The sequence below is a fragment of the Aristolochia californica genome, unplaced genomic scaffold (genome assembly GCF_029961685.1).
Source record: "Aristolochia californica isolate CCGP_79_NKW_82.1479 unplaced genomic scaffold, dmAriCali1.0.hap1 SCAF_11, whole genome shotgun sequence".
NCBI lineage: Eukaryota > Viridiplantae > Streptophyta > Magnoliopsida > Piperales > Aristolochiaceae > Aristolochia > Aristolochia californica.
In genome coordinates, this window is record NW_027181782.1 from 547,130 (window position 1) to 572,573 (window position 25,444).

The 25,444-nt window shown below is 37.6% G+C and overlaps 3 protein-coding genes across 4 annotated transcripts; 1 reads left to right on the top strand and 2 right to left on the bottom strand.

Moving 5' to 3' along the window:
* Positions 1-3,987: 3,987 nt before the first annotated feature.
* Positions 3,988-11,565, bottom strand: LOC137944597 (transcription factor MYB3R-4-like). The gene is made up of 9 exons (XM_068790285.1): positions 11,478-11,565; positions 11,210-11,363; positions 9,923-9,977; positions 9,543-9,600; positions 9,355-9,449; positions 9,069-9,172; positions 8,498-8,626; positions 6,878-8,348; positions 3,988-4,496 (listed from the first exon to the last, which is right to left on the bottom strand). Exons 2-8 carry the CDS (start codon positions 11,305-11,307, stop codon positions 6,947-6,949), a joined length of 1,941 nt encoding a protein of 646 aa, XP_068646386.1. The 5' UTR covers positions 11,308-11,363; positions 11,478-11,565; the 3' UTR covers positions 3,988-4,496; positions 6,878-6,946.
* Positions 11,566-15,383: 3,818 nt separating this feature from the next.
* On the top strand, positions 15,384-18,976 carry LOC137943929 (elicitor-responsive protein 3-like). The gene is made up of 6 exons (XM_068789372.1): positions 15,384-15,552; positions 17,567-17,632; positions 17,912-18,038; positions 18,240-18,354; positions 18,531-18,603; positions 18,721-18,976. The coding sequence occupies exons 1-5, from the start codon at positions 15,486-15,488 to the stop codon at positions 18,597-18,599; spliced, it is 444 nt and encodes a 147-aa protein (XP_068645473.1). The 5' UTR covers positions 15,384-15,485; the 3' UTR covers positions 18,600-18,603; positions 18,721-18,976.
* A 130-nt stretch (positions 18,977-19,106) lies between these two features.
* On the bottom strand, positions 19,107-24,742 carry LOC137943928 (uncharacterized). 2 transcript variants are annotated; one of them, XM_068789371.1, is made up of 7 exons: positions 24,471-24,742; positions 22,341-22,487; positions 22,172-22,273; positions 21,568-21,702; positions 20,772-20,843; positions 20,485-20,566; positions 19,107-20,268 (listed from the first exon to the last, which is right to left on the bottom strand). In XM_068789371.1, exons 1-7 carry the CDS (start codon positions 24,564-24,566, stop codon positions 19,295-19,297), a joined length of 1,608 nt encoding a protein of 535 aa, XP_068645472.1. In that variant the 5' UTR covers positions 24,567-24,742; the 3' UTR covers positions 19,107-19,294. The 2 variants fall into 2 exon arrangements, with proteins under 2 accessions (XP_068645472.1, XP_068645471.1); XM_068789370.1 differs by having other exon boundaries at positions 20,745-20,843; positions 24,471-24,739.
* Positions 24,743-25,444: the final 702 nt, after the last annotated feature.

The following is a 25,444-nucleotide window of genomic DNA, read 5'->3' on the forward strand; positions in this document are numbered from 1 at the left end:
TTTATTGCTCTGGGCAGGCTAGCTTTCTATTCCTTCTAAGGGAAAGAAGGCTATAGTATGACCACATTTTTTTTAAAAAAAAAAAAATTTTGGAAATCAAGGGCCTCTTATCTTTTATACGAAAAAAAGAAAAAGGAGAACATAACATAAATTATAATTCAGTTAATTATAGTAATTTGAAACTTTTTTGAGTAGTTTACTTCAAAAAGTAACACGATTAATGGTGATGATGGTGATGATGATAATGATGATAATAACATTGCGATGAAGATAGTCTTACCACGACAACTTTCAAGTTCATTGCCTAACATGTAACATATCAAATGTATTTAATTTAAACAACTGATTTATGCTCCAAAATTACAAATCATTGTCAACATTAGTCATTCTAACTTCAATTTTGGCAAAGCATTTTGCCTGCAAATTAGGCTCAGAGTGGTTGCCATGATTTTGCTATGAATTAAAAGAAGACCCCTATAGATGCAATATTTATCGGCCTATACAAAATAACATATAGCTCTTGGCAATTGGACCAACACACATCAAATTTTCAAAATTGAGTTAAAATAGAGAAGTCTTCTCTATTAATCCCTCATATTAACCGGTTCATAAGTAAGTATCAAATAGTTAAGGAAAGTTGGTAATGGATTCAGCTTCCATCTTACACTAAGGCCCTAATAATGCCCCTGGTTGAAATTTTATATCCTAGGAAGAGTTAAAAATGTTTTTCCTATGATACATATTTCTATGAAACCTTTAGATAAAATCCTATTAGTGCCTTACTAGAAAATTACATGAATTTTGTTGGAAATTTCCAAGGAAAATTAAATGGACCTATTACTGCCTTTTCCAAGAAAATAAATGGAAATTAATAATCAATCCCATACATTGACATACTTATCTGATAACTTTCAGTAAAATGAAATGTCAAATACAAAATTGCCATAAAATTACCTCATTTTGAAAGTATCACAACATTAATTGTCAAATATTTATTTAAAAAAATTTCATACGATTTTCAAGCCCATCTTAGCTAGAAAATCTTACTTGGAAAATTATATAATTTTGATTTTATAAAAAAATTCAACTAGAAAAGTGTTTCCATGAAACATGAGGTACTAACGATCCCTTTAAACGTATTTTTATTAAAAATATTTTTCCTTAGTTTCCCGTAAAAGGCATTAACATGCTTCAAACAATCATAAACTTATGCCATTAACAAATTAAACAAAATGCTGGTTGAAGAAAAGATATTTTTTTGAATTGATCAAGAAAGGCAAGTTAAGAGTTAAACACTCCACCTATTAAAATTGAACCCTTACTCGAGTAAAATGATTTAGTGTTTATCTTCCAATAATCCTGCAAGCAACTGCATTGTAAAAGCTGGAATTATTTGTAGAGCAATCATAAGATAATAAAATGCAGAGTTTACCACAAATAAGGTAAGTAAATGAGGGTTGACACCGATCTAAGACTAATTAACAAAACCCTAGCAGTTAATCGCGAGAATGCTTGTTTTTTACTACTAATCCCAGTAACCACCCTCTAAAATGGAAAATATTAATCGAAGTGATGCGAATGATATATGATAATCGAGACTGTCTAAGCTAATTAACGAAACCCTAGCCGTTAACCGTTGTAAAGAGGATGGATTAGTTAGGGTTTAACCTCCCTATAAAGCCCTTGCAAAGTGCATTTCAAATGTGAAAATCATTATATGGAGTAGAATGATCAAGAAGGATAATTAGCAGTAATCTTCATGTAAAAGATTGAAGTTCAGTCTATAACATCAAAAGCAAACATTTTTAGTTTTTAGCTCTCTTTGTAAAATTTAATAAGAGGATTACACTCGAGAAAACAATAAGATCAGATTCTCTAATGACATTGTTGTTTGAACAAAGTAAACCTCCTCCAACACACAGACAAGGTGGAAAAATTGCGAATTTCTTCGCAATATATTAAACTTCAAGATCAAATGATACAAAAATGGTGATAAAAAAGAAAAAAGAAAAGTATGAGGCATTTTACTGAAGAAAAACATCAAACAGTGAAGAAATGTAAAGCCTGTATTGAAAAGGAAAATTGTAAAAAAATGAGAACTCTGGTAAGATATCTTCGTCTTCATGCATTTCTTCTCTTTTCTTCATTTGTCTTCCATTGCAGTCTCTTCTCCGTCATTCTTTCTGCTGAATCTAGTCTCCACCGTCCCTCCAACACACCAGCATGAAGACACAGCGTCGGATTATATAAAACCTTGCCCTCTGCTCCTTCAAAACCCTAAAACTACTAACCTTAACCCTAGCTTTCCTCCACAGAGAAGACCCAGACAGCTCCATGAAAATGCTCTCTGCAACTCTTCTCTCTCAACCTCTTTTCTGGGTTTTCATGGACGAAGCCTCCCCGACCCTGCCTTCTTATATACACTGCGTTCTCGCAGCCATTTGGGCTGTAAATGCCAACGGTGCTAAAAATGGAAGGTTCCTCTGTTTGCATGAACCAGGACGAAAACTAGGGGGCCGGTTTGGTGTGCCCAGGTGTCGACCGTGCAATGGGGCCCCCAAGTTTCGGTTACGGTTCCCTGAACTGGAGATGATTACGAGGAAATGCATTAGAAGTGACACTTGCATGAGCTGTTATTTACAGGGATTGCAACTCCTGTTTTAATGGCGGTTTAATGCTGCGGTCTCCGTTAAGGAGGTGGGAGAGATACAGGATGATCTGATGATTAATTGTGGACACTGAATGTGGACTTGGGGTGACTGAGATTTCAATTTTTTTTTTTTTTTTGAAGGGATGATTAGAAGGGTCAGAGTTCTTCACGAACAAGGTTTATAATTTGCAGGTTTCATGCAGCATTTGAGGGAATGGCTTTTGAGTATGAATGATTTGAAGAGGATGTAGATATGATTGAAGAGGTGGAAGTTTACTTGATTTTCTCCTAAGAATGACTTTTTGGTTAGTTACTTGCAGGAGAAATCTTGTAGTAAACTAGTAATATCGTTATTGTATTTCACCTTGATGACTATTGCTAAAAGGCAGTCCTGTTCAAGCTCAGATCAGGTGAGGACGAAGACTCAAGTGTGAGTGTTTTTAAAACCAGACGGGACTGTAACTAGTTTCATCAATGATGGTCAGGACCGATGAATGAACAGCCTTCATTTTCATCCGATTTGAAAAACCAGCTTCTTGAAAAAATCCCGAGTTTCAAAACTGAAAGCAGCAAAGAGTTCAGTTACAGAGAACCGATCGTGGCTCCTGTAGTTCTCTTCACATCCAATGGCAATCTTAGTCTGTTGCCCTGGAACAAAGCAAGAACGGTCCGTTTCCTTACTGCAGAAACCGATTAGTTTTTTACAGGAATCCCGCGATATCCGACTTGGGTTTCGTTTCTTTCAGACGATTTTGATCTGACAAATCTTTCGACATCCCTTCCAAGAAACTCCTCCCTTTCCTCCTTCCATTCTCTGTCAGAAACTTCACTGCCGGTTTCCTTCATTCCTTTTTGTGTTCTTCACTTTTCGTCGTCATATTAGAACTAGGAGTGAATGAGCCTGCGCTCTTATCTGATCTGCATGTAAGAATTTAACAGTTTTTTTTTTTTTCTTGTCATGATTGAAGTTTTAAGTTTCTTAGCTCCAACCTTTTGAGCTTTTTGTAATCTTTTTTTTTTTTTTTTAATCCTTGGCGTGCGTTTTGTCCAAGGTATCTGCTTTTCAGGAAGTGTTTCCGTAAAGTTATAGATTAAACGTAGTGGGGAAGTACGTAGTTTACTGAGCTGAATTTTTCTTTGTTGATTCGAAGGTATCTGCATGCAAGAACTCAATCAGAACCATTCTCAAAAATAGGTTTTGAATCAGCAGATTTTAATCCAAGCTGCATCTGAAGATGTTTTTTTTGTCCTGTTCTTATATATCAGTTGATCAGTAATGAGTAAACCAGGAGGGGAATTACAACAGACGATGGAAGACCATAATCTCAGAATTTTCGGTGACAAAATACTCCACATCAATCATGGAGTTGCTAACACATGCTTATTTTTATTTTACAATTTGAACATATGATGAATTTACAGAGAAGGTAGGCAATCACTTGTATAACTACCCGTTGTTTAGATTTACATGCTCTAACAGTAAGATCTCTCCTCTTGTCACTAGCTGCCAGAAGGAAAAATGGCTAACCAGAAAAACGTTACAGGGAAATAAAAGTATAGACAGGAGCCTGTGCCACCCCTGGCGCAAACCACTGTTCATGCGAGCACGAGGACCCGTGCATGACAGAAAAGTAGCCCGTATGGTCCCCTCCATGACATGAACCGAGGATCTAAAATCTGACTGTTTGGATCAATTGAAAACTTAACCAGTAATGAATCGACTCATTAAGAAGACACATCAGCAGAAGAAAGTGCAAACCTCAAGAGCTATGGGAAGAGAAGAATTGACCCCCAAGGTTACATTTGAATCTGCCCCACTTGTCTTCACCACGTTATACTGTACAACCTAGAAAAGAATGAAAGATACTGTCTTTAGTTAAATAGCATTTGAAAAAAGATCCTGAGACTGTTAGCAAGTGTCTGCAGAAGGGCATGTCAAACACATCTTAGTAAAAAACAAATTTTATTCCAGAAAGAGATGCAAACTCCTCAATTCCTGCTTTAAGCATTTTTTAATCTTTAGGCAGTCAGGAATGATCCTCCCTGTTAAGGACTAGTCCCACATATATTAGTAAATACAAAGATCTTGAATTTATTAGCTGGGAAAGAGGCTTCCTAAATTGGTTAATCATTTTGGGATAGGCCTTAGACCCAACTTTACATGGTATCAGAACAGGTACTCATATGTGGGCCTACACCTAAACTATCTATTTGTAGAGCCACAAAAAAGGGCCTACACCTAAACTATCTATTTGTAGAATCACAAAAGAGAGTCTACCCCTAAATTATCCACTTGTAGAGCGACAAAAGAGGGCCTACACATGAGGGGGAGTGTTAAGGAATAGTCTTACATATATTAGTGAGTACAAAGATCTTGAATTTATTAGCTGGAAAAAAAAGTTTCCTAAGTTGGCTAATCATTTTGGGATGGGCCTTGAACCCAACTTTACACTCCCTACATAGGTCCTTCATGTCGATCAAAGTCTTCTTTCAAGACAGTTTTCATATTAGGAAGTTCTACGTAAGTCTCACCGACTTCTCTGTAATGGTGATTATTTTGCTTCCTTCTATTATGATTAACAACTGAAAATCTTCTTATGAACTAGCTGCTTGAATTTTTTTCCTACTGGTTGTTTCAGTTTTAGATAGTCATAATAAAGCTGTAAATAGACTGTTCAGTTCTTGGAGAGTTGCATCTTTGGCCCTTTAGGAATAGTTTCCAGCTAAAATTTTTTGAATATTAAAAGAAAAACAAACGTCATGCTCAAGAAAAGATCCAATAGAGCAATAGTATCTTTTGCTTCCACTCATTGTAATAAATTTCAGTACATCTCTTGCTCTAATCTTCTCTTCTGCATCTCTGTTTTTTCTGTCTTTTTTTAATTTCACAAACACAACTCTATTTTCTAACATTACAATCCTGAAATAACTGTCAATAATAGTGTTCAACACTAATAGAAAAAGGTTTCCATTCACCTCAAATGCTCATCAAGTATGATATCAAAAGAAAACATAATGCACTAAAAATCATGGCAAACTTATCAACTGTCAAAAGAAAGATATAAACACATGGACTGAATGCACCTACATATTCCATGTAAACTCCCAAAATGAAAGATCCTATTTGCTGTAATTCAGTGGGAAAAAGCAAGCAATAAATATCTAGTGTTATTATTTTGTGAAATAGATTCCCAATATGAACCATGGTACCTGTTGGAAGGATTAATATTCAGAAAATATGCATCTAATATCTCTCATCTCTTTCATCAATCTCCCATTAGTCAACAGTGTGGAAGCATAACAATTGTATCACAAACATTTTGATTGCACGACTAGGTCTCTGTTCATTTCCAAAATCAAGGATGGCACCACAGAAACCATCCACCATGTGTAGAATACTTAGGATGACCAGGGTTTAATACCCACTTAGGAATAAGTAGTCTCAATTTTATCCCCATCAATAACAAATTAGACTCCACAGCTCTGCAGGAGTCACACTGACAAAGCAACACTTTTGAATGTCTGAATTCTCCATTTAAAATGGCAGACAACAGCAAAATTAAATAAGATGGACAAGTTAATCTAACAAATTCCTCATGGTGAATCGATCCTCAAGCTTTTTGACAAGAAACCAGAAGATTTTGCAGAACTTTGTTTAAACACCTAGAGAAAGTAGGAATCACCATGCATTATTACTATCTACCAGGCAGCAAATGGTGAGAAGACACTAAGTTCCACAAACATAGTATAGATCAAAAAGTGTGATGCAAAATTAGAACATAACAATAAAATAAACATATTGCATCATTTTTATTTTTATTTTGATAAAGGAAGCAATTTCAATAAGCCCAAAGGCAAATATATTGCATCATATTGACAGAAGATCCACCTTAATTGTATATCTTAGTTACTAGCTTTGATTCAATTTCAGGAACATATGATCTTCAGCGACTGTATTATTGAGTTTTTATGAAAAGTTATGGAAGGGTTTCAAGTGTGAGGTCTCAAGTTCAAGTTTCAACCAGGGAGGAAGGAGGTCGGTGCATATGTAATTAACATTTAAAAAAAAAAAAAACTGCAACAAAAAGTAGAAATTCACCAAGTAAACAATTTCATCACAAACAATCAGATACATGACAAACATATAAAATTACTTAAAGAGGTTATTCACTGTATTTTCTACCAGCATGTTAAATATGATCAAAACAAGGAGGTAGATGTGCTCACCAATTTTAGCATAGACAGTCTGACTATACTCCAGACATAGCTCAGCAGAAATAAGTTCAAGTTTCACTTTTACAAGAGATTCACACCAGGTGGATTGCATGCAGTACCAGTACATGCACTTTTGGCATTAACATTCTCCCATTCCATATCAGGCTCATTTTGTAACCGCCTTTCTACAGATTTTACAGCAAAATCTCTTTGAGCATGTAGAGGATCGTGATGAGAAATACTAAGCTGCTTAACATTGAGATTGTCCCAGCACTCTGGTCTCATGCTATAGTTTCCACACCTAACTGCCGGTAGACCATTAAAATCAAATCTGGCAGATTTTGTTTTGGAAATCTCAGTTGACAACAATCTTGAGGTCTCACGTCCTCTTTTTCGTAAAATTGATGGTATGTTTTTTAAATTCCTCGCTGCAGTCCGCAGTATGGACTCTGAACTGCTTCCCCTGAAATAAGTATTTTCTGTACTAATGTGTGGAACAGAATAAACTGGATTCTGTTCCCATTCATTGCAACTCTCCAGTGTTTTAAAGTTAGGCAATGTGACATCCCAATTTGTCAAATTAACTGGGTTATAGCATAATCGGCCAAATTGTGAATCTTCAAATTGTTCAGGAATATAAGAAACCTTATTGCACTCCCCAGGCTGAATGATATCACAGGATTCAGCAACATGTATGATTGAAGTACTGGCAGCATCAGAATAAGTATCACATGATTCACCTGTACTCTTCTCTACAAATCGCTGAGACTCTTGAACAATGTCAGAATCCTTGGTAGGAACAGAAGATGCAATATCTACAATCTCTTTGTTTCCTACACAACAGTTTGAATTTTCTGAAAGAAGCTCTGTTTCAACCATTGGAGAGGAAGAAGAAAGAGACAAAGTAAAATTCCTAAGTTGAAAGCAAGAGGGATCAGCTTCGTCACCAGGCTTGTGCTCAAGCTTTCCTGGTGTATGTCTGAGGTCAGCATCAACCACCAAAATGGTTTCATTGGACTTCAGCGTCAAGCTTCCATAGGAGCCATCAGGAGGCTTAGAGGACAAGTATCCACCAGATTCATCAGACAAATCCCCATCTTCTTGTATTGTGCAGCTTTGGCTACTCATAATGGCATTTGGGTTATCCATATCCTTTTCTAAATTCTCCAAATTCTTTATCCCTTCAGAAGCTTCAGAAGCTCTTATCTGCAGTCGACTCTGACTCAAATGCTGCTTTTCTCCACCAGTAGCAGAAGGAATTGAACTGTCTAAACAAGCAGCATCACCATTCAGACAGCAGCTCTGATCACAAGAGAAAGATGAATCTCCATTGTGTTTACATGCCGCAACCCCCTTTCCTTTTAATGCATTGTGATAATTATGAGCAACACATGGGAATGGACTGAGAAGTCCGGAAGCTATATAAGAACACAATTTCTTCTTCACAGAACAATTCCAATGATTTTTAATAGAGTTATCAGCCCTGTGAAGCCAAGAATTACACAATTACATATTAGAAAATGAATTAGCTTCAGGTAAATATGCATCATGAGCAAACATGTAAATGACTGATAAGCTAGCAAACATGAGCAAATAAATGTAATGATGCAATAACTCAAGAACATGTGATACCTTCCTGGCAGAAACCTTGCAATCTCAGCCCATTTATTTCCATATATTTGATGAGCACGAATAAGAGCAACTTCCTCCGCCTCAGTCCATGCATCTTTCTTTATAACAGGGTTCAAATGATTGTGCCACCTGATAAATTCAGTTTTAGTTTTTGTAATAAGACAATTAATTGTTCGTAAAAAAAGATGTCCAGTCAATTATAGTGACTAATAAATCATCTCAAGAAACACATCTTGAATTTCGCAAATGTTGAAAGTTAACAACACAACAAGGAAATTAAAGTTACATCTCATTTTCAAGCAATTAGAAGGAAACTACATAAACTGATGCTGACCAAGAGTGCAAGAAAGAGATAGAGAGATACATAGATAGAAGTAGAGAGAGAATAGAAGAAAAATGCTAATGCATACTTCTCAAACTGCTTCATAAGTCAACTGCACATGATTAATACATAGAGGATATGTATACTTGCAGAACACCAGTTGAACTTTTGAGTAAAAAAAATTCAACGTGTTAGCTGCATGCATAGACAGCTGCAGGTCATCACCTGGAGGAGTAGCATCCACCTTACCTTTCCCGACATTGCTTGCCAATGCGACCTGGTAAGGACTTTGCTATGAGAGACCACTTTTTAGAGCCATGCTTTGCAACTAGCTCAATGATTCGATCATCATCCTGAACATCAGAAAATCATATGCCTACTAAGTATTATCACTGTAGTGTGTACCACATATTTGGTAACATAAAAAATGCAGTGTGATGCTATAGGGAAATTGAGAGAGAGAGAGAGAGAGAGAGAGAGAGAGAGAGAGAGAGAGAGTTTAAAAAATAAAATTGAAAAGGGAGAAAATTTGCACCTCTTTAGTCCAAGGTCCCTTGATTAGTTCTGGATTAAGAACTTTTTGCCAACGATGCAGACATTGAACATCTGTTCGACCCGGGAAGGATTCAGCTGTTACAACATGATAAATTTGAAATGTGAAAAGCTACAGTTAAATACATTCAACAATTGATCAAACTTGAGAAAATCAAGTGATTCGTATACCTATTTTCTTCCAATTTCTCCCTCCATAAAACTTAACGGCTCTGATTAGATTGTTATCCTGCTTCAAGTACAAAAGAAGTCAAGATAGTATTCACTATTTAAAAAATTATAAACGTCCCAGAAAATTTTAAATAGAAAAAGTATAAGCTTAATAATAAAGACTAAACAAAGATAACGAGGTTTAAGACTTGTTTGTTCCATTCATTCCTTTTTTTTTTTTCAGATTGACATATTAAAGTGTGGTTCCCCAAAGGAAAACCAGAACAGAGAACCTATAATTTCCACCAGTTGACTATTAAACGAACCCAGGTCGAGTAAAACAGTCACTAGACACCACCCCAAAACTTGTGAATAATATAGTGAACCATGAAACCACATACCTCCTCCTCTGTCCAGCCTCCTTTTGTTGATCGTCTGGCTGGACCTGTCATCCTCCTAGAAACAAGGTAACAACAGAAGTAATAAGTATATCATGTCATAAGCTGCTAGTTACCACTACATAAAGATGAACAAGAGATCTGAAATTCTAATAAAACATGCAGCAGCATCTGTGTAACACCAAAAAATGTGAGAGATCTCATTATAGAATAGCAAAAAATTGATCATTTAAATAAAAGATCAAAAGTAAAAATTTAAAGCAGTGCCTCTGTCTAGCTTTGGCAGAAGGAGGAGCTTTCATGATCTGGTAGCACTTTCAGAAATTTCATGGAAGAATATCTACTAAAAGTCAAATCATCTTCCATATTCTGACCATGAACCAAAAGGAGTAAAGAAGGGTGAAGGAAGAACTTTCTTTTATCACATTTCCTTTAATCATTTTTTCAGAAATCTTCACCAGCTTATTAATTTCTTACTAAAGGAAGAACATGTATATGTCAATTTGCATGTTCCACACAATTAAACAAGGTCTAATTTCATTGAACAAGAGTAAGCGACAATAACATCTTGAGCCAAAATCTTACCTAAATTTTAACAATTCAAGATACTGAATTTGAATTAAGGGCCGGAACAAATGAAGGCAATACCACAACTCAAAATCCGATAATTCAGGTATGCAAACAAGATGCAACTATTGTATCATGAAATGTTAAAACTTTAAAAAGAAAAAGAAAAATTTTAAAACCCCTCTCTGATAATTAATCAATGTAATGAACCAAGAAAATTGGCAACTTTCTACTATAAGTGCTCTGGGCAAAATCTAACTAAGGTATACTAACATCATACTTCCAGATAGCCACTCAAACCAACTCGAAAAAGTCTCCAAAAGTCATTTCTAAGTAACCATGATCTTAATTCAAGTAAACTAAATGGTGTGTTGTAATCAGTAATAATGTTCATATGCGTTGTTTTTCCTTACGATAAACCAACTATCCTTGAAAGCAAGGACTACACTAGTCTACGAGTGCCAATAAACATTCAGAATCCTGCAACCTTACACAAACTAACAAATGATGATTAGACTAAATATAGTTAATGCAAAGTCGTTAATCATAAATAATATGCAACCAAATTACGACTATAACCAAGTTACGACTATAACATGCAAAAACCACAAGGGATTCAGTCAATTAACTAGCTCCTAACATCGACCCATGAATTCTACAAATCAAGGTCCAAATTTCAGAGTGAATTCAATAAAGAGCAAGCCGTCTCCTCAGAATACTTACGCTTGTGGATGCTTTGAAACAGGAGTTTCAACACTACTTCCCGAAACAGAAGAGCTCGACCCCGCAGCAACGACTTCCTCTGCCTCCACTTCATCCATTACACTCCCTCCAACGCCAACCAAAAAAAAAATACTCCGCAGATTAAACGCCCTATCTAAAATACAAATACAAATTACATTAAAAAAAAGAAGAAGGAAGGATCAAACAACGAAACCACGAGACCTAAAACCATAAAAATCCAATAAACAACCAATTAATGTCCGCTTACCTCAATCGATCTCCCTTAGTCCCCCTTCAGAGGCCGAAAAACGATACGCACCTCAACAAAGAAAGAAGAACCCGACACAACAGTCGAGACAATGAAGCCACGCAGGAAACAAGAAAGTGAGAGGATTTCCTCAGAGAGGCGAATACATGAGGAACCGGAGAGGTAAGAATTAGGTTTCTGCAGAGGCCGGTATCGAGAGACGACGAGTTCGCGGGAAAATGCGAGTGCATTGGCATTTTTATATATGGCCCTTTCGGTCTCGTTTTGAAAATTAAAAAAAGGGAAAATCTTCAATCTTCCGTTGGAAGCAACAGCGTCCTGGTGACTGAACCGGACGGGTTAAATAAATAGGCCACCGGATCCGACTCGGAAAACACACATAAGTAAATCCCGATTTAACTCGGTCAATTTCAAGGAAAGAACCCTTGTAGGTCAAAGCAAGAATTTTCAAGAAAAAATTAAAGTCACTTGAGGAATATGAGATTAACCCCATCCGTTATTAAGGGAGGGAGAACAAGACCTATCTCTCTTAAAGGCAAGGATAGAGTGAAAGTTCTTTACTGGATGCCTTTAAAAGGTTTAGGTTATATTAATTAATTAATTATGCTTGAAAAGATAATAAGATTATAAAAATATAATAAGCCCAATGTGCATTACAAACTCACGACTCAGCCCAGTCAATTCTAGGACTCCCCTCCCCGCTAGGCTTAGCCAGGCCCCGAGTATCAATAGAACCTCTACTCAGAGTCTTAAATGCCCACAAAAATATCAATAATTACATCAATTTCTAAGTTTTATGTCAATTCTGCCCTTTGGGTCCCAGTCCCTAAATAAAAAGGTTGCCCTCAGTGAATATACTGCTACTAGAACAAAAAATTGAAAACAGAGAAATAAAACCCCCGTTGATTAATCCATTGTGATGAAGAATATCCAGATCAGGAAGAAAGGATTCCAATTTCAGAGCATAAAGGCAATTTTTAGTGAGCTTTTTGTCGAAGTAAATAGACAGGAATGGAAAAGAAAAGGAAAAAGCCTCGTAGATTTTATTTAGAGAAGATCCATAGTAAGAAGAAAGAATCACAAAGCAATTGCAGATAATTAAAAGAAGAAGCAATTTAGGAGAGTTTTCTCCATGCAGATTGATACATTTGTAATACAGAATATTCAAATTCACTTGTATAGTATTTTCGTTCGAGGAAAATAACCACGAAAGGGGGAAAAAAAAAACGTCCCCGGTTGATCTGTTTGATTATGGGGAAGATTCAAATTACGAAGAAAGAATCACACAGCACATGCAGACAACAGGAAAAGGAAGCGATTTAGAAGAACTTTTTTATCGAAGCAGATGGATTCGTTTGTGATAGAGAAGATTCAAATCAATTTGTAGAGTATTAAGATCAAATCAAATAGTCAGAAATTTAAAACAAAAACAAAAAAAATCTCGCAGATTGATGTATTTGATCCATGGAAGATTCCAAATTAGGACAAATTTTTATGGATGCAGATTAATCTGTTCGTTTAATTACGGAAGATTCAAATCAATCTGTAGAGTATCTAGAATCGATGTAAATAGAGTGATAGCAGAAATTGAGAAAAAGGAAAAACCCTCGCAGATTGATGTGTTACATTAATTACGAAGAAAGAACCGCGAAGCCAATCGAATAACTAAAAGAATAAACAAATTTAGGATAATTTTTTACCGAGCCAGATTAGATTAATCCATTTGCAAAACAGAAGATTCAAATCAATTTTTGGATTATTTTTTATCGATGCAGGTAGACAGGAATGGAAAAAAAAAAAAACGAAAAAAACTCGCAGAACGATCAATTTGATTCACGGAAGATTCAAATGAGAATGAATCACGAAGAAAATGCAGATGACTAGAAGACAAAACAATTCAGGAGGAATTTTCAATTTTGATCCAGGAATGAGGAAGTTTTTTGCGACAGAGAATAAGAGAGGCCATCCTCGGAAAAAATACGGCACAATCGTCCGATCTCGAGGTTCTAGATCTGATCGCTGACGGACGCCATGGAGTTCCACGATCCCCCACTCCCGGCAGTCTCTTTCTCCGCAGCTGCACTTGACCCGAATCTGCAACGCTGAAAATAACAATGGCCGAACCACGAAAACGAGACGCGGGAGGAAAACAAAAAACCAAAAACGAACTTGGAGCACGGGAAATTTGGAAAATTCTCCCGCCATGCATGCGGAAAGGGAAAACTCGCGACTCGGCAGGGTCGACTTTGCTTGGGAACGGCGGTCGGATCAGAGTCAGACTCTTTCCTTCAATTCTCGTGTATGCCTCCCTTCCCCACCTGACTCGCATTGGGCTGACCCTAAGTTCTGATTCAACTCGGATGGTCCAACTCATAACTTCAAATACGTGAGGTAGGTCCTTTCCACTAGGGGTGGCATCGAATCGAACCGAGCCGAAACTTATTTATGTTTGAGGCGGGTTTAGTTTAAATATTTCAAACTCGAGTTTGAACTCTCACCTATATTTATACCATACCATATGAAACCCTACCTCTTATCACATTGTTATATATATACTAGGCTTGGAGCCTAACATTGTAATCAAGCTCCCACCTATATTTGTAAACTAAAACCTCATTTTATTCGATACATGCACACAACACGAAAACAAAAAAATATAAAAGATAAAAAAAAAAAAAAAATCACATCTTCAAGTGCGTACCCAAATGGCCAGTCTTTTTCCTTCCCGAAGCGAGGATAGCTTTCAAGCAAAGAAAGGACAACTAAAAACCACTACTCGACATAGGAATCGCGGCAACGATGACAAAACAGAAATGTTGTTGGTTCCATTACTGCCAGACGATCATCTGCCACCGTGAGGCAAGCCATTGGCCTACTTGGAGGTGGTGCTCCTCCTCAACCCCATCAACCCTGACTTTAAAGGAAAAGTAATTTAAACTCAACTACATATGAGGAACATGTTATAGCATCTACATGGAATGCCCCAGTTCCCTTGATTCCCGAGAAGTCATCAATGAAAGACGAGTTGAAGTGTTTTGAAGACACCTCCCGCTCCCGACTCCTGCTTTCATGTTTGGGTCTCCGTTAAGTTAATGAGCCGACTTGTGAACTTTTGAACCGAATCATGGTTCGGTCGAGCTCCATTCATTAACTTAAACAAATCTAATTTAGATTGAGAAATGGGTTTAAGATCAAGATAAACTGAATAAAACCAAGCCAGAACTCACGAAGTTAATGATGAACATCAAGAGCAGTGGAATGGCCACGTAAAAGGAGAAGGTGGTAGCCGGTTAGAAGTGTGGGCCCACGTCAAATAATAATCGCCTTGGATCACTCGCCGGACACAAGACCACGTGCTTACTTGTCAGCTTCATTTTCAATCGCTACTAAGCGCTTCTGGACCTCATTTTAGAGGAATTAAAATATACAAATCGAGTTGGAGATCAAATAAACTGAATTGAACCGAGCCGGAACTCACTAACCGGCTCGGTTCCATGTCATCCCTACTTTCCACCATGCTCGTGATGTCCATCCAGGGAGGTGGGATGGGGACGTAAAAACAGGAGAAGGTAGTAGCGGTAAGTACACGCAGCGTGGGCCCACGTCAAATAATAATCGCCTCGGATCACGCGACCACGTGCTTACTAGTCAGCTGCATTTTCACTCGCTACTTGTACCTTTTTTAATTGTTTACTTGTACTAGGGACTTCTCGAGTGGACCACATTTTAGAGGAATTAAAATGTACAAGTAGAGTTTGTACTTACCATCCTACCAAGATGAGTCCAGCCGAATCGAGCTGTGACAGGTTTGGCTCGGCTGTGGAACTGAGCCGAGTCCTTTCGCCGCGTTTACCATCAGGTATTAATTGCTCGGTCAACCTCTTGTTCAAATCCTGGGTCCGAGGCTCCGCGAGAGCGAAATCAATTCCGAGCGGAGGGAGCGAGAGAGACGATTCAAATCGCGTAGTTTGCTTATCCTCTCTGCGACGATTCGAAGATCGGATCAGGATGCCGGAGGGGACGCTCGAGGTTCTTCTCATCGCTGCCAAAGGCCTCGAGAACACCGATTTCCTGTGTAAGTTATCAGCGATTTATCAGTATAGTCGTTGCGTTAAATGTTCGTGTCGTGACCTTTCTGAATGTTCGTGGTGCGATTGTCTAGTGGGTTACTGGTTTGATCCGTGGTGATCCTTGTTCTGATACCGTTATCGGTTCTCTCTGTTTTGTAGTATCTTCTTTGTATGGAATTGGAAATTGTCAGCATGGTAAAGAATCATGTTTGAGCGACTATTTCAAGGCTGATTCGGTTTTTTTTTTTTTTTTAATATGGATTTTGAAAATGATTGAGTCCAGGATTTTTGTGAGTCGGAGCATTTCCGCTCGTACCTCTGAACTGTGGTATGTGGACTTGTGACGACGGTTCGGTAGGACAAGGCCATTTATTCTTTTTGATCGTTAATGCTGCTCGATTTTTTTCTTCATACGGAAAGATCGGCCGCGTATCTTTAGGTTTGTTCTGGTAGAAGATTTTTATGATTATATCGAGATCTTTGATCTCCAGGTTCCGCAGTCTCACGTAGGGAACTAGATGCAACTTGAAGCAATCCAAAGATCCTTTCGACAGAATGTTTCTAGTGATATCTTTGACCTTATAAGGACATATAAAGAGGAGTTCTCATTATGGATATCCGTTATTTTTCAATCCAGGCAATCTTTCTTTTTCTTTTGTTCTTTTTTTTTTTGTCTTGTTGTATTGTTTGGAAAACCTTCTCTGTAAAAAGTGTCGTAGTTGATCTCTTTCTTGCCTTCTGATCTTCATAGTTGGAAAACGGTTTAAGATTGCACGTAGATCCATAATTTCCTCTGTTGTCCTTCACTATATAACTAATGACCTCGTCTTTAATGTCTATTCTTACTCTCTGTTCTGTAAGTTCTAGTCACTGCTTCCTCTTTTCTATTGAAAAATGTCTCTAAAAGGCTTTTGTTTTGTCTTTAAGATAATGTCCAATTCCTAAACATCGTAACTAAGACAGTTTGTTATGTGGGCACTTATTATTATTAATACTTAATTCTCTGCTTCAGTTTGGCTCGGAAATGTTTAAGTTTACCCAACCAAATCTGTCATGTTTCTAATCTATGGTTCGCTTCAGTAGTTCAGTTTCCCTTCACTTTTTGTTTTACTTTTCGCACGAGTTACATTAATGGTGTTTTTAACTCAAGAGTTGTGCGTAGCAGATTTTTCCGTCCAAGTCTTTTTCTTTCTTTGTAACATAGATTTATGGTATTTACTTATAAAGTCTCTTGTGACTCATCGTTTAAAATTTGGGTTTCAGTTAAGTTCTAGTTATATATCTCTCAAGATCTAAATTTAGCAAAGTTCAGTCAGGCAAATGTTTCAGAAAAATATGAAAAAGACTGAGATATAAGTATCGTTTTCTTGAATATTGTAGTCACCACTCTTCTCTCTCTCTCTCTCTCTCACTATCTCTCAGCCAAGATTCTAGTTGTTTAAAACCGTTATTGTAATCAAGATATAACTAGAATATGTAACTTGACCTCTATTGCAGCCAATAAATTTTCTTAGCTTACGTGATGTTTAATGTTCAGTTGTGATCATTTATTCAATGCTCACTGTTTGTTTGAGTTGGTACAATCAACTACTTCAATTGGTTTAAACATTTTTACATTATCATCATCATCATGTGGTATGGCCAGTGTAGTATTATTTCTTCTTTTTCTTTTATTTCTTTTGTTGTCAGACTTGTTTTGATAAACGTAAAAGATCACTTTTCCCTAATTCTCTCTCTCTCTCTCTCTCTCTCTCTCTCTCTCTCTTTCTGTTTCTTAGACAGACAGACAGATAATAATTAATTCATGCTATGCATTTGAAGCTGAATTTCAGGTTCAAAATCATCATAGATGTGTCTTCCTCGCAGACACACATAGATAAATTTTCTTGCAGCTCTCTATTCACTGTTATGCCTTAAACACCATCATCACCATTAATTTTGAGCATAGGTCACAATAGGAACAGTTGCAACTACAAATTATGTACGTTACTTATTAAGATTATGTGCTTGTTGGAACAGGTAACATGGATCCTTATGTTATTCTCACATTCACCTCTCAGGAACAGAAAAGCAGTGTTGCATCAGGTTTTCTCCTGTCCATTACAGTCTATAAATGCTCCATTTATCAGTTCAGCATCTTATGAAAATAGTTATTAAGTTCTGATCTAGGGTTGAAGGAACCAAGAACCGCAGTGAGATCAAGTTGGATTTAAGAGTAATAGATACCGTGAATGTCATTTCTGGAGTGGATAGCTCCCCATTTTCTTGCTTCTAAGATGTTTAGTCTGCTTTATGTGACCATCTGATGGCTTTAATGGATCTTTTCAAGTTGCATAGTTTACCAGATCTGGGGCCAATCTGCAGGTAAAGGAAGTGATCCTGAATGGAATGAAACCTTCATGTTTACCATTTCTGAAGGGGCTTCTGATCTCAAAATCAAAATAATGGACAGTGATACTGGCACTGAGGATGATTATGTGGGTGAAGCAACGTGAGTAGGCCCTTCTCGTAAACTTGATACAGTATCATTTATCCTTCTAAACTTGTAACAGTATTAAATTGTAAAGAGCAAAAGCTGGTGTTTTGTCGTAGCAGTTTAAGCAGAACGACATCACCGTTATTAGAGTCAAATTTATTATAATTATTTTTGTATCTATTGACTTGTTTCCTGGAATTCATGATACATGCACAGCATTCCTTTAGAGCCATTGTTTCTTGAAGGAAATATTCCACCAGCTGCTTACAATGTCGTCAAGGAAGAGGAATATCGTGGAGAGGTCAAAATAGGTCTCAAATTTGTCCCAGAGGTTCATTGCTCTCCCATTTCTCTTGATTTAACAGTGCTGATCTTGCTTTTTCGTGACGTGAACCCAAAATAAGCTTCTGTGAACATGTCTAATCCAACCACTCAGTTGATCCAAGCCAGTTAAACAATTTGCTGTTTGTAGGACTTTCTAAATTCAAATTTCCTTCGTTGTCGTAGGAACGAAATGATAGGGGATACAATGTAGCTGAAGAAGGAAACTATGGGGGATGGAATCAGTCTTCTTGAGGAGGTGAGGAAATAACCGTGAATTCTTCAGGACTTGCTGCTGTTAATGTGGAAATCTGCTTTACACTTTCATGGGGTAATTTCTTTCCATTAGTGACTTCTATCCTATCTATTAATGCAGGCAACGAGTTTTGCTATTCCCCAAGGCTCCGGCTGCCATTCTCCGTTGCTTTAGGATTGTCACCTTTGTGCAAGAAATGCCGGCGTGCTTTTAGCTTAATTGCAAGTTTTAGACGTGAAATTTGTGTCATATGGCTGTAGCAATCCTCAATGATATCTATCAGCTGAACCAACGGACTGGACTGTTCATCAGCTTGTCATTAAACTGTCGTTTCAGGATTCTCTCTCGCAGTTTAAAACTCCGTTTTCTTCTTTCACTCTCGTTTCTATCGTAGTATGCGGAACCCGAGTATCAAAAGGTTTGCTGCAGCTGTTATGGTGTACAGTATAGAATTTCTCGTACCAGATACCACGCCTGCAAACCTGGAGAAAGACTGATCAGATCACTGGACCAGATTACCCATTATATTTCCCATGTAGTTCAGTTTTCGCGATTGAATTTAGATAATAATAGACAGTTAGCTAACAAAAAGAGGTACCAAAAGAGAGGTTCCATGAGCATCTTTGTACAGGAAAAGAACCAGGCGGTCCTCAAAAGAGAAAAACCATTTGCACTCTTTCCCCTAGCAGAATCTTCACCCTTTGGCCATGTTTTCTCTCCTGCTTTCCGCAAGTGGTTTCAGCTGCGCCGATGATTCAGCAGGGCAAAGGTCAGTGTAAAGCAAACAATCCACTGGAATGGCATCTGTGAGTGTTTTGAAAGCAAACTCGAGGCAGGGATCTGGCCATGAATCCCCAAAAGGAGAGATCACTGAAGAATTTGGTATCTCACTGATTGGTGGTTTGCTAGCTTCAGGTTCCGTAGTGGAGCCTGTTTCAGAAGCCTTTTGGTCAGTATGGCTTGCACCTACATGAGATTTGAGCTGGTTCAGTGCCTCAGATCCACAAGGGGCTGAGCTACTAGCAGTGAAGTCTTTTGGCATAGAAGAGTTTGGCTTTTTAGCTAGTTTAGCTTGACGACGTGCATGTTCTGGGTCTGCAGAATCTGGATCCACTTCTGGTTCCAACCCAGCTAATCGTTTAGATGATCGTCGAGGCAAATCTGTTGTTAGCCGAGCTTTCATTTTCCTTCGTGTGAATCTGGTGGTTTCTGTTTTGCAGCTTGCCTCTTGATTCTGTGGTTGCTTATTGTCTTTTTGTTCTGGCAAAACCTGATCCTCTTTCTGATTCTTCTTTTCCGCCTGCTGGACCTTGTTCCCCAGTTGCTTGCTTCCATCCAACTGCAGAGATGTGGAATTGTCCGATAGATTCTTGGTTGCTAGCGTCACTGGGGCTGCATTCTCCTTCTGTATGCTGTCCTCAAATTCCTGCAAGGCAGTATCCTCTGTTTTCGTAACATTTTCTGTTCCAAGCGAAACTCCATTTTTGGGTTGTTTTTCGTTGTCAAACTCTTTTGTTTCTCCATGCAATCCATCACTCCTTGGCTTATTATCAACTGAAATCTTGGGCTCTTCCATTTCAGATGACTTCTCCATAGAAGGATTTTCTTCCATACGGATGTAACTTATAGGGGCCACCAGAAGAGGTTCAGCTGAATGAATCCCATCGCCTGCAATGGAATGCTGGCCCAAGTTAGATGCTGAGGCATAGTGCTCTTTGCAACCAATAATCAAAGAACTTCAACATTGAATCTTTCCCACTTGCCCACTGTTTAAAAGATCAGAAATGCGTTCACGAAAATATGTTCTGAAGAATGCCCTGAAACGAAAAATTGATGATCTCTATCTAGTAATTTAAAAAAAAAAAAAAAAGATTAGAACTGTACGTTGATTTAAAGGAGTGGGAAATAGACAGCGTCTGGCATTGCAAGCTCCTGTGTTTGGTCTTTTAGACGCTGCCAGTGAAGACTGAAAGATAAAAAAGCAAACAACCACTCGTCAGGTCTATTATGCTTGTAGGAGAAGTTCAACTATGGATACAACCTGGATTTCTTATAATAAATCATTTGGTAGGGTGATAATGGTAAATATTGTATAGCCAAAAGAGAGAGAGAGAGAGAGAGTACAATGAAAGTATTAGACTTACAGAAAATGCGTAATCTACTGAGTTTACCGGTACAGAAACAAAGTTTCCAAGCTCAACAACTTCAGCACACTGAACTGCAGCGCTTGGATCTGAATATAACTGCAGCAACAGAAACAAGAATGCCCGAGACTGTCAAGCATCCGTGGATTGCCAGTTTGCCACTATTAGAAAATAGGGATCGAACTATACTCGATAATGTTTATTATCTATAAAGTGGAAGACCATGGAACAACTTATTTCCACTAAAAGCAGTCCCAGGATGAGCGAGTGATACCCAAGGCTCAGCAGACACTAGCAGTAAACCAAATTGAATGTATGACTTGAACCCAACTTAAAATGGGAAGTAAGAAGCTATGTCAAACATAATTATCCTAGTTAACTGAACCGGCATTTGTCAGCTAAAAGAGACCAAGAAAATTACAGAGGCAGTAGAACATCCAAGACAAAGAAAAACTGACTTTGATTATGGCGAGTTTACAGAAAGTACCATATCCTCTCTTTTTTACCATGATGTCTGGTAACATCAACTCCCTTAATTTGGTATGGAGGCAGTTTGGGGAGGATATCCAAAGAAATAAAAAACCTAGTTGTTAACTGACGGTCAGAATTTTGAAAAAGCATAAAGGCAAGAGAGAGCTCTTATAAAAGTAACATCGACTGCCTTAATTTGTGATGGAGGCAGTTAGAGTGGAAGTCTGAAGAATAAAAACCTAGTTGCTAAATCAAAAATTTGAAGAACCAGTAAGGCGTTAGAATCCTTATAAAGTGACAACGAGAAAAAAGATAACAAACAAGAAAATGAAACATAGGGTGAAAAACAGACATTGTCCATTGACAGCGCATTTATGCTCCTTCTCTTTCTTTTGCGTGATTTACTGCCCAATGGTCCAGCTTGGATATAATCTATGACTTCAGCCTTGGAGTAGAATTTGCAACCACTTAATGGATCAATATAACACTACAAAAAGTAAAAGTACACATGATTAATTTCAATGACATCATGAATCTTTAACCTATAGGAAACCCGTTTAAGGAAATCTGTCTTCTATTGCACAGACAATCTATTTTGCTGCCAATCTGCAAAATATTGTTCGTCCTGGAATTCTCATAAGTATTGTAATCTGTATCTTTTCTTCGTTATGTACATACTGCAATATGACGTGTTCAATGTGAGTGAAGAGAGAGAGAGAGAGAACTGCAGGAATTAGTTAAGAACTTCAAGAATTCTGAAGATAAAGGGCATTTTAAAGCAGGACTGAGAAAAAAATTTCAAGGAATGTATTGATTACAAGAAAATTAAGAGTTTCATTAGCATAAAGAATTGACAAATTACCAAGCATAAATGGTAGTTTTTTTCCTGCGAAAATTCAGAGTACATCTGTAACTAATGACATGGCTAATGAAATCAATTTCAGTAATTTTGGTACCTTGTACTGTGTTCCGGCACTCAGACCACCTTTTCGGGTCCGGATCTCTATTGTCCATCCTGGGGGTAGCCACGTGGGCAAATCTTCCGATTTCTCTGCAACCTGGTTAAAGTGGAACAAAATAAAATACAGATCAAGATGCCTAGAAGATAAAGAACACAATACTTACCGCTAGTTTTTCTTTAGTTGCATATGGGGGGCCCTTGGATGTTCTTACGGATTCGACAACATCCTTTCCAAGTTTTCTGGATTCAAGGTAACGAAAGATCTCCTTCTTGGACCGAAACTGGTGTTTAATCTCTGGACTAATGTAGTACTGAAAAACAACACACATTACACAAGTCCAAGCATTTACAAGTTCAAATAAAAAGAAACCATCAATGAGGAGTTCCACTGATAATTCACTTACTGGAATTTGAAGAAGTTGTACATGAAAAACCTTTTGATACCCACAAACAATTTAAATTGTACATAAGAGACCTTTTGATAACCAGAAACGCTTTATCTACTTAATTACTATAGAAGCCACTGTTCTCGTTTAAGGTTCGGGGGATGAGTGAATTAACAATATTCAGGACTCAGAATCAGAATGAGTTACACAAACTCGCACAAGGGAGGAAAAATACAAGTTTTTTCACTTAATAATACAATCATAAAAACGAAAATTCCTGAATGGGTTATAGTGAACATGTCATGATTCTTCTTTTAAAGGAAACTCCACATCTCACTAATTTGTCATTTTTCTTTTCATATTTCCATATTATTGAATATCGACATTTACACTTAAGGATGGGACAGAAGCAGGTTCCAGATGGGTTTTCAGAAACCCAACGCCAGCTTGTGACAGGATTTATTTTTCACACTGTCCCTGTCCCTTCATCTTGCCCCGCAAACCTGTCAACGCCCTACCCTGTGAAAGGTTTGTTTTTCACCTTTTTACTCTCAACCAATTTCCAGAATAGCTGTACATCATTCTGAAAGGGTAACGGAGTATAAATTTCATAATGTCCCTGTGGGGCAGGAACGACATACTACCTGCAGCATGAATGCAGCCCCATCCTCGCATTTAACGAGTTAGGACGAGGTGGGTTCTGTGAAACCTGCCCTGCTTCCATCTTTATTTACACATACAGATAATAAGAAAAATAATAATCTACATAAATTAGGAAATAATAAAAATAACTTTCTTCTCTTCTTTTCTTTTCTTTTTTTTCATAGAATGATATAGAAATAGCTGTATTATTGAAGAGCAGAAGACTTCAAAAAAGGCATTAGGGTACACCTTCAAAAAGGAAGTGAAACTGTGGTCATTCAAAAATCTGAGCATTTTGCCGTGTGTCCACAACTACATAAAATCTCTGACACTTACCAAATTAAAGAAGCACCAACATAAATAAACACGTGCCAAACGTTTAGCAAACAGGTAAATTGTGTGACAAACTTAATGAGAAACTACACCATAGACAACAAAGAGCTAACCACATTAAGAATCTGATCAGCATTATAATGTCGTTAACTGACCATGGCACCAGTTGTCACGGTACATGCAGCCGCCTAACGCATGATTAGTTTATCAACACGTTCTGATCCGAACAGAAAGACACAAGCTAAAAAAGAGCCACTTCAATTATACAATGTGCAAAAACCTTCTGAAATAAATGCTCCCATGTCTGAGGAAACAATCAGGATACTCTTGTCTTCTATCCAACCATATGTGTGCAGAAATATACATGCACACTAACAGGTCTATTCTCAGTTCTTTCAAGCTTTCACTTTGCCCACAAACCCCCTGATTCAGTGTGTCTTTATTTTTCCACTTGAACATAACAGTTAGCTGTTTTCAAGCTAGTATGCACAACCATTTCAGTGTAACAGAACTTTAACACAAGCTACATTTAGTAAGGCAAAAGGAGCTGAAGTCACAGTACTTTCACTAAGTCTAGCAAAAATTTAACATTAAAAATTCACTTTTTTTTTTCTTTTTTCATCAATTTGGGCTGAGTGCAAGTAAGGTCACATGCAGCTACCAGGGAACCCAAAATCATTTTTTTTTCTTTCTTTCTCATGAGTCAAGCAAATATGAAAATTCTAGCTAATATAAAGCTCTCCCATATTAAATGAAAAACCGGATCATCCCATCCGATCCACTTCAACAACTCCAATTTGCCATCAAGTCTAACCAAAGAAGTTTAAACAAAAAAGGAATTTTAAGTCTCCTCACACCGAAACCCAAAGAAACTCAAAACTTCCAAAGAACCAGCGAAACGGGGAAATGGTAAAAAACGAAGCAAAAGATTACCCGATCTATGCCACCAACTCTGGTTCCCGTCTTCCTCGTCCGCACCTCCATACTCCACCCCGCCGGCAGCCATTCAGGAGTTTTCTCTGCCGCCATTTCCACCCAATTCAGAGATTCTCCCACCCACAATACTTCTCTCCGAGGCGATTCTTCCCACTTCTGCTAACAGAGAGAGGTCCTACGCACCATCCCAAGTCCTTATATAGGTTAAACAACGAAGAGGGTAAAAATTTTCGTGCCTTTATGACATTTTTCACATCCGTACAGGCAAATTTCAGAAACGTGTCGGAAAGCTCTGTTTGTTTTCTAAATAAATTCCCCTCTCTCTCTCTCTCTCTCTCTCTCTCTCTCTCTCTCTCAGCCCACACAGAGAGAAAAGGAAAAACGAACCGTTGGATGGTTAGTGGAGGTGCCTTTTTTTCTGGGTGGAATCGTCATTCGTCTCTGTACTTCTGTTTTTCTGTTACTTTGTTACTGTTACTGGACGGAGCGCACGAGCAGTTCCCGTGAACTACGATTCTTTGCTTCTTCTGAGTCAATGATTAATGGCTCTCGCTCACCGAATTTTCTCTGTAGCAGAGGAATGTCACTGGTCTCACATTACTCGATCATTTTCCTTTTGTTTATGCTCTCGGTTTTAGTTTTGATTAATTTTTTACATCTTCTTCGTTTTTTCTCCTAAAAGTGTCTTTTTCTCCTCGTCCTCACGGCGGAGACCGATCAAGAAATAATTTACTCAGGTCAATAACAGGTACAGATCTTTGTGCAAATTCTCAGTGAGAAAAAATAGGAAAAAAGTGAAATAGAAAGAAAGATATCAAAGAAAGAAAAGAGCAATGAAGACTAGGCTCAACAAAGGCTCATCAATTGAAGTGGGTTTCATTCAATAATCATATCAAAATGATAGTTTTGAATTAATGAGAGTTATTAGTTCCCTGGGTTTTAGAAAAATCATAATATCATTCTCAAGGTAT